The following is a 14,565-nucleotide window of genomic DNA, read 5'->3' as shown; positions in this document are numbered from 1 at the left end:
CACACACACACACACACACACACACACAGATCTCAGCATCATAACATAACTGACATAAATAAAATAAACAGTGGTGGGAAAAGTACTCAAATGTTTTACTTCAGTAAAAGTAACAATACTGCAATGCAGAAATACTCTGTTACAAGTAAAAGTTTAAAAAAAAAACTGTTACAAGTAAAAGTCCGGAATTCAAAATGTACAAAAGTATTGGCATCAAAATGTACTTAAAAGTACCAAAAGTAAAAGTACCTATTATGCAGAAATCCTCCTTTTCATGTTTTCAAAATGTATAAAATCATTTGAAAATAGCAGATCTACAAGCTTGCGATGCGTTGTGAGATTGTAGATCTGCTGTTTTCAAAGAGCCGAAGTCTATATAAGGCTGAAGTGGTTGATGTACGTGTTGTAATAATGTTTAACATCTACAAAGTAACTATAGTTGTCCAATAATTGTAGTGGAGTATAAGTACTATATTTGCCTCTGAGATGTAGTGGAGTAGAAGTAAAAGTATTGAAAATTAGAACTACTCAAGCAAAGTAAAAAATACCTCGAAATTGTAATTGTACTTACAGTACTTGTATATGTACTTAGTTACTTTACACCAGAAGTTCTCAACCTTTTCAGGCTGTGACTCCCGAAAATAATGATATTTGAACTGGGAACCCCCCAAAATAATCATATTTGAACTGGGAACCCCCCAAAATAATCATATTTGAACTGGGAACCCCCCAAAATAATCATATTTGAACTGGGAACCCCCCAAAATAATCATATTTGACTGGGGACGCCCCAAAATAAATAATCATATTTGACTGGAGACGTCCCAAAATAAATAATCATATTTGAACTGGGGACCCCCACCCTGACAAGCACTTTGAATTGTCGGAGTTGAGGCGTTACATTTAGTTTGACTCGATTCCACAAATAAACATTGTGAAAATAGCCGATCTACAAGCTCACAACGCCTGGTGTTGCGAGGTGTTGAGAGCTTGTAGATCTGCTATTATTTTATTTTTTGCCTCTTTATTATTATTTGACAATTTGGCCAATTACATGTTTGACCAATATAGTTTAGTTTGCCGATTACTTTTGACACAGTAGCCTAATGGTCTTTTTCTTTTCATTTTTAGGTATTAAACTCCTTATATTGTCACTTCACTGTCATCTGGGGACCACCCCTGTCGCTCATCTGGGGACCCCCCCCTGGTTGAGGACCACTGCTTTACACCAGTGAACATAAACAAAGGCAAATAGAGGACAAACAACATGAAACAGATAAAAAACACTTCAAATTCAGGAGGTGACAGTGACGTCACTCCTCCACCAACAACAACAACACCACCACTGTATAAATGACGTCATAAAGATTTAAAAAGGTTAATATGAAACAAACATTCAAACATAAACAAACAAACCTTCTTCTCCTCTGAGTCTGACATCTCTCACATCTCAGGAACACACGGGGTTCTGCGCATGCGTAGTGCGTGACAATGTGGTCCGTCCGGTAATAACGTCCGACCTGAAACGCAGACCGTTCCGGTAGGTTCGTTCCTACTACAGCAGCACGTCATGTAACCATAGATATGTAACGGTCACTTTGGCACAATGCAATGCCCAGTTGGAACCACAGGGTGGTGCACTGCTTCCTTTTTGTTTTGCTGTTCTTCTCAGTGTGGACAGACTGGAAACCATAGATCAGGGGTCTTCAACGTTTTCAGCCCAAGGACCCCCTAGCTAAGAGCGAGACCCCCTCTATATTGTATAAAATTGTGTTTCAGATTCAACTTTTTATATTTGTTTTCCCCTCTACACCTCTTTGCCAAAAATAGCCGATCTACAAGCTCACAACGCCGCGTTGTGAGCTTGTAGATCTGCTATTTTCGGCTAATGTTCCCCTCAGAATAGGGTTCAAGTGGTTAATGTAAAAAAAAAAAGACATCCTCTCACACAAAGATTTGGCGGACCCCCTATAGTAGCTCTGAGGACCCCCTAGTGGTCCCGGACCCCCTGTTGAAGACCCCTGCCATAGATATATCTATGCCGGACACAGTGTGGAGTAGTGACGCCACTTCCACTACAATCTGTAAAGACCGTCAGAGCTGTTCTAGACCAGCTGTTCTCAAACCTTTTCATGTCAAGTACCTCCAAATTAAAATGTAGTTATAAGTCATTTAGAAAAAAAAACATTTGATGTTTTGAAACAAGATGTTTTGAAAACAGAAAATAGCTAAATCAGTGTAACCAGTCTAAACCTACATATATGCTTTGGCTATTTGAAAATAGCAGATCTACAAGCTCACAACACTTCGCAATGCGACACGCTGTGAGCTTGTAGATCTGCTATTTTCAAATAGTAACTTTACACCGATTAAATATATATAAATATAAATATTTATATATATATATATATATATATATATATATATATATATATATATATATATATATATATATATATATATATATATATATATATATATATATATATATATATAAATAAAAAAAGGGACCGCTTAGGGGAGTTTGTTTCACAGTTTGGGAGCCAGAAGGGAGAAGAGTCTTGTTTTATAGGGAAGGGTGTATACATTGTTAGCATCAGTGTTTATGATAACATTTATCATTATTATTATTATTTTATTACAGGTCAGAAAAAAAGCAGACAACACAATCAAATACAATCAAACTGGAGACTGTATCAGTTATGTTCCTGCTTTTAATAGAACGATTGACTGGTCATGTCTGAACTCAGGTCATGTTGTCAGACTGCCATTAAAGCTCATTAGAACACAATGAAAACACACCGAAAAGCAACACTGACACGTTTCATTCAAACCATCTGCAATAGAAATGATGAAAGTAATGTTCAGTATAATTACAAGCTCACAGGGGCACGCACGCACGCACACACACACACACACACACACACACACACACACACACACACACACACATACACACACACACACACACACACACACACACACACACACACACACACACACACACACACACACACACACACACACAGAGTAGTCATTGTGTGACTATTTACTGACATATGACATTTGAAACATAATCTCAAAAAAAAAAATATTCAATGCATTATATATTATGTTGTGACATTGAAAGCATTATTTCCATTAACGGTAATGAACACCATAGCAACACATACAGTACAGAAAATACATCATATCTGGGAACAAAGGATTCTTTCACTTTGGTTAAACAACCATTTCCAACTTACTTGAAAGAGAATATGAGAGAGAGAGAGAGAGAGAGAGAGAGAGAGAGAGAGAGAGAGAGAGAGAGAGAGAGAGAGAGAGAGAGAGATTAACTTGAGTGTGAATAAGGAATTGAAAGCATGGATATAGCCAAGCACAACAGAGACCGACATGCAAACACAGTGTCAGTACAGTTTAAATAATAACAGCATAGATGAGTCCTATTTACACACACTGGAAACACACACTCTCCACTGGAAACACACTCTCCACTGGGCAGTTCAACATAAAACAATCTCTAAAAACAGTCATTCCGTCAGTCAGTCAGTCAGTCAGTCAGTCAACAATCTCATTCATTCATTCAAGCAATCAGTCAGTCAGTCAGTCAGTCAGTCAGTCAGTGAATAATGTACTGTATCTCTTAAGGTGTGTTCCCACGGCAAGATACAATATTTGTTTGAGCAGCGCAATTACATACAAAGTCAAAGTCAATGCAAAGATGGGCCTTTGGCACAATGCTGCATCTAGCGGCGCGATGTTGCACCTAGCGGCGCGATGCTAAACCTAGCGTCGCGATGACCAAAGTGGAGAGATTCAAACGACTAGAAAGATGTTCTGTCTCACGGTGGGAACACACCTTAATTATGTTGAAGTTATGTGTGTGTGTGTGTGTGTGTGTGTGCGTTAGTGTGTGTGCGCGTGTGAGTGCGTGCGTGTGTGTGTGTGCAGATATAAATATCCATATCGTCGCTGTCGGGTGGATTCAGGGACTACAGATGAAAATGTTGATTAATGTACACTGTCCCTGGTAAATAAATAAATAAATAAACATGTCCACAATCGTTACTTTTCAGGAAATGGAGAAAACAAACAGTATTTTTTTTTTGTGATACAGTAGTATGACGAAGTAGGGCATTCATTTATGGGGAAAAAAAATAGAAATATGGAGATATGAGGATTCTGCCTGACACCATCCATATATGGACATCCCCTCTGCCTGACACCAACCATATATGGACATCCCCTCTGCCTGACCCTAACCATATATGGACATCCCCTCTGCCTGACACCAACCATATATGGACATCCCCTCTGCCTGACACCAACCATATATGGACATCCCCTCTGCCTGACACCATCCGTATATGGACATCCCCGGCATGTCAAAACTGTGTTCAGCTCTGACCTCCACCTACCATGATAACGGGTACTGGCGTCACTATACAAAACACCAACTTGACCACCTATCTGGGGATGAACCATAGAGTTAAATCCCCGCCCATCCACTTGCATGGAGTTACTCACCCAGCGCATACTCCCTTTTCACCCCTTCTTCCGGGTTGGGCAATGTGACGGGGGCGGGGCCTATGAGGCGCGTTTCGCGTCACCTCCAAGCTCATGAGTCGAGCCCATAATTGGTCGAAACCGTTTTCGCCCGCTCATGTGTCCGGCCCCAGCTGTGATAAGCTGCAGTACCTGTGGTTGGCCAGCATGTCCAATGTGCTCCACTGCTCCCTCTGGGTTCTGGGGGCGGGGCTTGGGATGAACGCACGTGACGGCCCGTGTTTTAATGATCAGTCAATCCATTGTGTGTTCCATTGATCCATTGGATCAATGGAACTAACACAGTATACTTAAACTTCCTACTTGTATAATACATTTTTCAAGGCTTTAAAGAAAAAATACAATGATACATATGTATATTTTTTTACATAAATAATTTTATATTAATGTTATCAATAACATCTTAGTGTTTTGCCGTCCTTGATGGGGTTTCCTACTGGGGGTCCCCCAGCTAAATGACCGGTGACTCTGAGAGTGTACACAAAGTGGCCTCTTTTGTCTCCACTTGAACTGCCACCATTGAATTGCTAGCCCGGGTGTGAAATGACACCATTTCACACTTTTATTCCACGACAAGAGCTTGGACTTCCCAGCCCCTTTGAAATGGTCAGATGTCTGTATCTGTATGTAATAGAACAAAAAGATTGAGCAGGAGGGCTTCAATGTGTAATGTAATGTATGTACAGTATATGTGTTGTGATGTGTGTATGAATGCATTAACAATGAGTTTAACAGAACACAGAAGAGTCTGACGTAATTTACCCATCCTACCCGGGTCACGTTCCCCTCCCCCACCATTCTGAATTCCCATAGACGTGTTTAACTCTTTGACTGCCATGGATGCGTTAACACGTGGAATTCTGCCATGGCTCACCCTGCCAACGACGAGTTTTGGCGAGTTTTTGTTTTGCAATTGTTTTATAAAAGATGTGGGTGAAAGTTCGGGAAAGTGCTGGTGAAAGTTCTGCGAGTGATCAGGTTCACTTTCCACTCACCCGGATCCGGAAATAACGTCATCCGAAGATTTCCGCCTCCGTCCACTTCCTGTTTATTGGTTTCCTGGAAACGGCTGTATCTTGAGTAGACTTTTTTTCCACTGTATTTCGCGAGACATCCTATTTTAAACATGGTCTAAACAAACGAAGGGACAGCTCTGGTTACATCTTTTGGTTACACGGACAGTGATCCCCTCTGTGTTTACCAACGGTCTGACAAGCGATCATAATGTTTATAAATGTTCTGTGGCCAGTTGGGGAGGTGGGAAAGACGTGCATTTTTGATGGTAGAAAAAAAAATTGTCCCTGCGACATGGAAAGGCACCTCGCGGGTGACATTTTTTTCCTCTGGGCGACGGCCATGGTTACTCTTAGTGTCTACACACGGTCCGACGATGGATCATAATGGATCCACATTTTCTGTGACCAGTTGAAAAGGTTAAAAAAAAAAATGCTGGCAGTGGGTGAGTTTATTAATGTATTTACTCTGGCAGTGAAAGGTTAGTATTGCGTCATATAAGAACTGCGTTCCAAAAATAAACAAATAAGCCCGGCGGTTTGACTCAAATGGATATGAAGCGTCAACCCGACGGTGAGAAACCGCTAACGTCACCACCGCCGAATTAATAAAACTTTTGCCCAGAAACAGACTGTATCAAATATGAGTGACTGACTATCGTAAACGATGCAGAGCCGACTCCCTGACAATAGCCCCGGGACAATTTGTTTATTTCTGGACCGCAATTCTTATATGAGACGATTCCAAGATGACCCAGTGTTACAGTGCCAAGTAAATACAAAAATGTAATCACGGGGGCTTTCACTGTGCTTCTGCGAAAGAAAGAAAAAACAGTAAATCCGACCTGCCGTTCACTTGCTATACAGGCCGTTGAAATTAGCATGTCTAGCCAAAAATGCAGGGGAAAAAAAGGAACTCGAGATACAGGCATTTTCCCACAGACGCTAACCAGGAAGTAGATGGAGCATTAAATCGCGTGATCACGTGATCTCCTAGATCTCTCTGTGTCTGAGCTTTAAATGGTGGCTCATAGGTTGCGGAACATCGGCATCTAGCGGTAAACACTGAAGACACGGTTTTGACGTGTTACACGTCCATGGCACTCTGAGCGTTGGAAAAATTGGACATTTTACACGACAATGGCACCGAATGAGTTAATTTTCATGGAGAAATGACCTCCGTGACCCAGGGGATGAGCGAGTGACGTCAGGACTTCGGTTACTCTAATGGTAGATGTTCAACCAGAGTAAAGCCACAACGAATGCAAATTCTTCCCACTAAACATAAAATATTCCATTAAATACACTTAGTTGACCGGGGTACACCAGGGCTCTATACTTGATCCCTTCCTTTTCCCCACTCTAGTCTACACCAAATCTCTTTGGCAGAAAATAGCCAATCTACAAGCTCACAACGTGTTGCGTTGCGACTCGTTTTGAGCTTGTGGATCTGATAGCCATTCACCCGCCCCCCAGAATAGGGACGGTAGGGTTCAATTCAAGCGGTAAACAAATTAAAACTCTCCATTTCTTCCTCACGTCTTCTACGGACCAATCAAAACGGCCTAGCTTTGCCGCATCATGGACGCACGCACTGATGTCACTCAGCCGGCCAATCGGTCTTCAGCACGTCGTCACATGATGTCATAGTCAATCACTGCATCCTTCATCAGCCAATCGGAAAGGTCGCGTCGGCGCGTCTCCCCCAATGAAATCCCACCCCCATCCCAACACGGCGATGACATCACTCAACGTCGATGATGTCACGCGGTGATGTCATTGGGACCGGGCCAATCAGATCCGTTAAATTCAGCGTCAGGTTTCGCCCCCGTTTCGACCGACCAATCACCTCGCCACGTTGCACGGTGATGTCATCACACGGCGACGGACGCCGTCGCCAAGCTTGGTTTTCTGTTTTTTTTTTAAACCACGATGTTGTAGAGGCGTCCCACGCGGACCAGCCAATCCCTGAGCACTTGGCGCACGCGGGCGTCGGTCACGTGACAGGTCAGCTGACTCAGGCAGGGGAAGAGGACGGGCTGCAGGGACAGGAAGCAGGAGTCTGACATCATCAGCACCTGGTTCAGCACCATCAGCACCATGGTGGTCCACGCCTGGAAGAAGAAGATATTATATTATTACCTGCCAAGTAGCTTGAAAGAATGGAACGCCGTCTTGCATCGATTCTGCTACCGGAGTCCCAGATGCAAGTAGGCTGTGAAACAAAATGTGTGTCGCAAGCTTCTTCCATCTGGCAAAGTCAGGTTAATGCACAGCAGCCATATTGGAAAGAAATTGGGCCTCTTCAGTCTTCTTACTTCCTTCACAGTTGTTACCAATGATACTAATGAAGGCTCTGTTCCATTCTGGTCAAACAGAGTCAGGGTGCTGAGTCACCTATTAGTGAGAGAGAAAACGGCAGTAGCCCAGGCCTGTAAGACGTGTGTCTTACAGTGACAATGCATCAGTTCATTTAGGAATTTAGGAATAAAGAGTGTGTAGAAAATGTCTCCTCTCAGCGGGCTAGCAACTAAATTGGTTTATTATACAGCTTGGTTGAAAGCTTGATTCTTGATCGGTCAGTCACTGAATTCAGAGGTATGTTATTTTGACCACTGCACACAACACACCTGAATCCAATGAATTAAGCAAATCCACGGTGTCTCTTCTTTTGTCACGTTCAACAAGCCAGTCATGTAAACAAACACACAACGTCATTGTTCAGCTAAACAGTACACTAAAGGATGTTTTTGAAAACGTTTGAGGTGAGAAATAGGCAATGCTGTAACATAATATAGATTAATATTTAATCAGGATTTAATCTACCAGTTACATGTTGTGTTAATGTATTACTTGCTTTTTGTAACTATGTAACATGTGTGGGTTAATGAATGGTAAGCAGGTCATTGTTGAGAAATAAAGCCCTTCAGGTGATACAGACACCTATATGTTTGGGTCTGAACCATAGAGTTAAAAAATAATAGAGAGGGCACCGCATATCCCCTCCCATCCACTTGCATTGAGTTGCTCACCCAGCGCATGGCCCGGGTTGTGAAATGTGGTGGGCGAGGCCTATTTGGGGCGTCTGCGCGTCACTCTTGTGACGCGTTTTGCGTCACAGGAGCGCGCACGCTCGTGAGTCGAGACCGTTTTCGCTCGTTCGTGACAGTGGCCCAAGCTGCAGTACCTCAAATGGCCAGCATGTCCATTCCGCTTCAATGAAACCACTGGGTTCTGGGGGCTTGGTCTTGAACTCTGGAGTCCAGAGGAGGAAGTCGCACAAGACCAAATTCTACTATATCGCTAGAGGCCTGTCACAATTATTACGTAATCGTCTAATCGCAATAATTTTTCGTCATAACCGTTCCATGTCGAAAAATGTTCAACCTTTTCGAATATTTAAAAAAAGCTGAAACAGCTGATCTACAAGCTTACAACGCATCACTTTGTGACGCGTTGTAAGCTTGTAGATCAGCTTTTTTCCTGGACAGACAGACAGACAGACAGACAGACAGACAGACAGACAGACACACACACACACACACACACACACACACACACACACACACACACACACACACACACACACACACACACACACACACACACACACACCTGTATTTGAGCCTCTGTGTCTCTCAGGGAGATGTTGTGACTGACGGTGGACCCGGACCGTTGTCTCTTGTCCTGCCTGAGGACCTCGGGCCCTGCGCTCACAGAGTGTCTCAGCGGGGGTCCGCTCACCCCCGCCTGCTGCTCCAACAACACCTAGAGGACAGGAGGATAGAATAGAGCCATGGTTCTCAAAGTGGGGTCCGGGGACCCCCAGGGGTACTTGAGGAGGTTCCAGGGGGTACCCAACAAAATGTGTTAATATGGCATCACAATAATTATGACCTTTTATACTTTGGCTATTCAAAAATAGCAGATATACAAGCTCATAGCGCGACACCGAGTGCCGCGCTATGAGCTTGTAAATCTGCTATTTTTGAAAAGTTGTGATTTTTTTGCAAATCTTTGAATATATATTTTTTAAAGCCAACATTTGTAACTCAAATACTTGCTTCTGGGGGTCCCTGGAACAACATATTTTGAGATGGGGGTCCGCGGCCAAATACATATCATTTTGGGGGTCCTTGACATGAAAAAGTTTGAGAACCACTGGAATAGAGGACCTCAGGTCATCCGCGTCATCAGGCGGCCCGGAACCCGCAAGCCTCGCCCCCCAAAATAACTCAGGCCGCGATCGAGGGCGTTGTAATTTTAGGGCCTACCTTATAAAACAGGGACGTGCACAGATAGACTCTAGGTGATGCTAGAGCAACTGCCCTTTGCCCTCTTGACCAGAAGTGCCCTTTTGAAAAAAAAAAGTTTTTCTTTTCTTCAGTTTACAGCAGGGGTCTTCAACAGGGGGTCCGGGACCCCTAGGGGGTCCTCAGAGTTACTACAGGGGGTCCGCCAAATCTTTATGTGATATGATTTTTCTTTTTACCATAACCACTCGAAACCTAGCATCCCTTTTCTGAGGAGAACTTTAGCCAAAAATAGCCGATCTACAAGCCCACAACAAGGCGTTGTGGGCTTGTAGATCGGCTATTTTTGGCAAAGAGGTATAGGTGTAGAGGCGCCGCGCAAGGTGCCCTTTTTTTTTACTTGAGCACCTGCCCCTTAAAATGTCTGTGCACGCCACTGTTATAAAATGCGCCGTAGTTTAGCTTATTTTTAAGCTCACAATATAAATGTGAGTGTACTTTCCGGAGACCATTTTGCATCCGTCTACCTTTGTTACTAGTAGTTGTAATCGATTCAAGTACTGTACTTAAGGAAAATGTTTAGGTATTTGTACTTTAATTGAGTATTTCCAATTTCCAATACTTTTACTTCTACTCCACTACATCTCAGAGGCAAATATTGTACTTTTACTCCACGACAATTATTTGAAAACTTTAGTTAATAGTTACTTTTCAGATATAAATCATTACATTATAAAACATACATTAACCACTTCTAGCCCTATTTTATACCTAGGCTAATTGAAAATAGCTGATCTACAAGCTCACAACGCGTCGCATTGCGACGCGACCCGTTGTGAGCTTGTAGATCTGCTATTTTCAAACATTTTAGTACTTTCACTTTTGGTGCTTTAAGTACATTTTGAGGCCAGTACTTTTTCACAAGTACATTTTTTAAATCTGGACTTTTACTTGTAACAGAGTATTTCTATAGTGCAGTATTGGTACACTTACTTAAGTAAATCATTTGGGTACTGGGGTACAGTAGTGTAGTATATGTACTTATTACACGGCTTGGTTGAATGCTCGATTCTGATTGGTCAGTCATCGGTCATTATTTCTGGATAATGACCGATGATAATGACCGGTGAGACCGACGAGGAAACTGTGTAATCAGAGACTCAGAACACCTGCTCATATCAACCTGCGTTGCTTGATTTTATGCTTTATCCAACATGACAGCCATGTAAACAAACAACCAATGTCATGTACAACTAAACGTTGCTCTCAAGAATGTTTTTGAAAACATTTGAAGTGAGAAATAGACGATGCAATAACCGAAAAGTCATTCTATTTGATCCACTGCACTTCCTTGTTTATCGTGGCACAACAACGGGGGAATACCAAAACGCTCGCCCCAAAACATTGTCGCCCCGGGGCAAATCCGGCGGTATTACAGGCAAATCGGCAGTAAATAGAATGGGGGGCGAGTGTGTTTTGGGGCGAGTTTTTTTCCATTTCGTCATTTGTTTTTGCGAGGCGAACTTGTCAGCCCAGCCCAATACTTATGGAATACTTTCATTGCCGTAAGCAAGGAAATACTTCGTTTTGTTGTTACTTTTGGGTAAATGTATTTATGTATGTATTAAGTAGCCGTGTAATAAGCGGGATAATGCATGGGGAGGTAGTCATTATAGAAATTTAAAGCCCTTCCGGGCGATTATCCACCTCGGCTTCGCCTCGGTGGTTAATCGCCCTGTCGGGCTTTAAATTTCAATAATGACTACCTCCCCATGCATTATCCCTTGCTTAATCGCTACCTGTGGTCTCTGCAGGGGTCTGTGCTGGGGGTCCGAGGAGGAGGAGGAGGAGGCGGCGGCCTGGTGGCAGCCCTGCTCCTTCATGAACAGGTTGATGTGTTTCTGCTGCTGAGGCTGTTTACGGCGTCTGTAGTCGCTCATCAGCCGGCTCAGCGTGCGGTCGGTGGCCATGCTGTACAGCTTGTTCCCCGCACTCTCCCACCAGTCCCTCCTCCTGCCCGACGGGCCTGGACCTGGACCTGGACCTGGACCTCCACGGTGATCACTGCCTGGTGCACTGGAGACAGGGAGAGAGAGAGACATAGAGGGAGAGAGAGAGAAAGAGAGAGAATCCTACTATAATTTTTTTTTTTTTTTTTTTGCGCTCTTTTTCTCTCTAAGCACCTTAGCGTCTATAAGTATATCATGCACAGTATACATACATTGCTGCTATGCTCAGGCACCTTAGTTTGTCTCTTATCTCAGGTACTTTGTAAATATGTAGATAACTTGTTTTTGGCCTTCTATTGTTCTCTGTTGATCTCCTTCCCACTTAACCCCCTACCCCTCTTCTTTTTCTCTCTCCCCACTCTTCTTTCTACGGAATTTAACGTTGCGATGGGAGTGTTGTACAAAAACGAATTTCACCCTTTTTTTACCTTGTAAACCTGTGATGTGACAATAAACCTGATTCTGATTCTGATTCTAGTAACCTCTGTCTGTCTGTCTGTCTGTCTGTCTGTAGTGGTAGGTGTCTGTAGTGGTAGGTGAAGCTACCCGGTTCTCCTCAGTGGCTGGACCAATTGCTCTGATTTTGCACACAGCCATTGACCATTACCATCTGAACTTAACTGTGAAGCCCGTTTTTCAATTTCATCAAATCTCAGCTTCTTATTAGCGCTTATGTGTCAAACAATGTCGCCTCCCGGGTTGCCAGATCATGTGCGCATATCCCCCCACGGATGTGTCGACCGGGTATGGTCTAGTTGTATTAAAAACAGATTACGCTCAGTGTCGGAAATCTCACCGGTGCGCTGCGCTGTTTAAAGCTCTAGACTCCACGACGAGCAAATCCATGTAAACAATGCATGCGTGCACCGCGCGCGATGGTCCTGGCTAACGCCTGGAACGATAACATCTCTCACGCGAGTCACAATGGGGGAGCGATCGCGCATCAAAAATGAGTTGTTTTCCCCACCGGAAAAACGTTTTTTTGGAGCTACAGAGGTTTTTATCAAGGAGATGTTTGGCACGTTTTTTTGGCACGGTGATCCATCTGTCCCTTCCTTCTCAGAATCACCGTGGGTGATTCCAGAGCTGCGCTAGCCCCTCCCGTGTGGAAAAAAACGAAAAAAACAAAAAAGATTGAATAACACGTTTTTTACCGTGTTTGGCACCAGAGCGCTACTCTGTGAAAACACGGTTTTAACCGTGTTTGCCACCCGATGTGTTAAAATACAATAAAACCAGGTCATACCTGGTGATTTGCGCAGCCAAACTATATGAATGAAGAATTTCTGAAATAAATATAAAAACAAACAAAGAAATCCCATGAATTTGAAAAAAAGACGAAGAAGTAAAAAAAAAATATATATATATATTTTAAGAAGTAGGCTAGCAGATCTACAAGCTCACAACGGTGTTGCATCGTGACAAGCTTGTAGATCGGCGGCCGGGGAGACTCGGGGAGACATCGAAACTTCTCTTTTAGGTCTCCAGCTAAAAACATTTTGGGAACCAGAGCATTTACCCCACATCACTGTGTGTGTGTGTGTGTGTGTGTGTGTGTGTGTGTGTGTGTGTGTGTGTGTGTGTGTGTGTGTGTGTGTGTGTGTGTGTGTGCGTGTGTGTGTGTGCGTGTGTGTGTTTTACCAACCTGATCCCGGAGCCGGGAGTGGGGGCGTCGCCCCCTGGCGATGTGCCGACCTCCGACCCCTGACCTCTGGAGCCCTCCTCTGACGGGGTGACCCTGGCTGAGGACGGACTGGACGTGTCTGACTGGAACAGAGGCAGGAAGAACAGGTGGTCTCCTCTGGGGGGGGAGGAGGAGGGGTCAACACTTATTATACATAACCACTTTAACTCTTTGACTGCCAATGACAAGGTTTCTCGTCATCGGCATCGGCAGTCTGAGCTAAGGCTCAGACTGCCGATGCCGAGAATGACGAGACTTTGTGTTTTCAGTGGTTTTATGCTAGATGGCGCTGTTCGCTAACCTATGAGTCACCATTTGACTCTGAAATGAAGCAGCAAATCACATGATCGCAAAAAAAAGATACAGCCACATTCACTTCTATGTTAATGGGTTTGGAAAAATTGCTTTTTCTCTGCTTTCTGTTGCTTTTTGGCGAAAACCTCCTTCAATGCGTGAGAGCCAACTGACCTTCACCTGACAGGGCAGAGTTGCCCCGGTAGGACGTAGCGCGTGGAAGGAACACGTTATTCCAACCAGTTCCTTTCCCCTCCGTCAGGCGCCCCGGCTGTCATGGGGGAGGCGGTATAGAGACCAGGATTACTACATGTTTTTGTGAGGGTATTAAATACCCTAGGAGACACGGGGAGAACATGCAAACTCCACACAAGAGTGGGCCCTTTCACCAACCCCACCCAGGGTATGGGCGCTGATGACGCGGAGGAGAAGACACGCCCACAGCGTCCCCGGCGGGAATCGAACCTAGGACCTTATAGCTGTGAGGCGACAGCGCTACCGACTGCGCCACCCTGCCCCTTTGGATACGTCTTTTAAAGTGTCCGGGGGGATCAGGCCCGGGTTAGGCAAGTCGTGTTCACGTTCACTCTCCCATTGGAACTAGACCTGTGCCCGTCGGGCACCGGCCTACTTGGGAACAATGAAAATAGGGAATCCATGCCCCGCCCTGTTATGCAATACCTGTTATACTCATTGTCATAGCATCCGTTTTAATATGCCCACATATGGGCATATGGGGGGGTGGG

At 44.0% G+C, this 14,565-nt stretch overlaps 2 protein-coding genes across 4 annotated transcripts in view; both read right to left on the bottom strand.

Annotated features, from left to right (window-relative positions):
- The window catches only part of cox20 (cytochrome c oxidase assembly factor COX20), a 9,306-nt gene extending 7,817 nt beyond the window's left edge, over nt 1-1,489 (bottom strand). For all 3 annotated transcript variants that reach the window (XR_014602084.1, XM_084076383.1, XM_084076384.1), the window contains exon 1: nt 1,417-1,489. Coding sequence is in view for 2 of the 3 variants with exons in the window: in XM_084076383.1 (XP_083932509.1) it covers nt 1,417-1,440 (24 nt within the window). In the remaining variant the exon portion in view is untranslated. The remainder of the gene's footprint in view (nt 1-1,416) is intronic.
- A 1,569-nt stretch (nt 1,490-3,058) lies between these two features.
- Nucleotides 3,059-14,565, bottom strand: part of arfgef3 (ARFGEF family member 3) — an 88,286-nt gene continuing 76,779 nt past the window's right edge. The window contains exons 43-46 of the mRNA XM_084076174.1: nt 13,487-13,642; nt 11,632-11,908; nt 9,195-9,347; nt 3,059-7,693 (exon numbers count right to left, since the gene is read on the bottom strand). Coding sequence (XP_083932300.1) covers nt 7,502-7,693; nt 9,195-9,347; nt 11,632-11,908; nt 13,487-13,642 — 778 coding nt within the window. The 3' untranslated portion in view covers nt 3,059-7,501. The remainder of the gene's footprint in view (nt 7,694-9,194; nt 9,348-11,631; nt 11,909-13,486; nt 13,643-14,565) is intronic.

This window comes from Gymnoscopelus microlampas (assembly GCF_963454915.1).
Source record: "Gymnoscopelus microlampas genome assembly, chromosome: 13".
Taxonomy (NCBI): domain Eukaryota; kingdom Metazoa; phylum Chordata; class Actinopteri; order Myctophiformes; family Myctophidae; genus Gymnoscopelus; species Gymnoscopelus microlampas.
The sequence above is the reverse complement of the archived record's forward strand: the minus strand, read 5'-3'. Positions and strand labels throughout refer to the sequence as shown.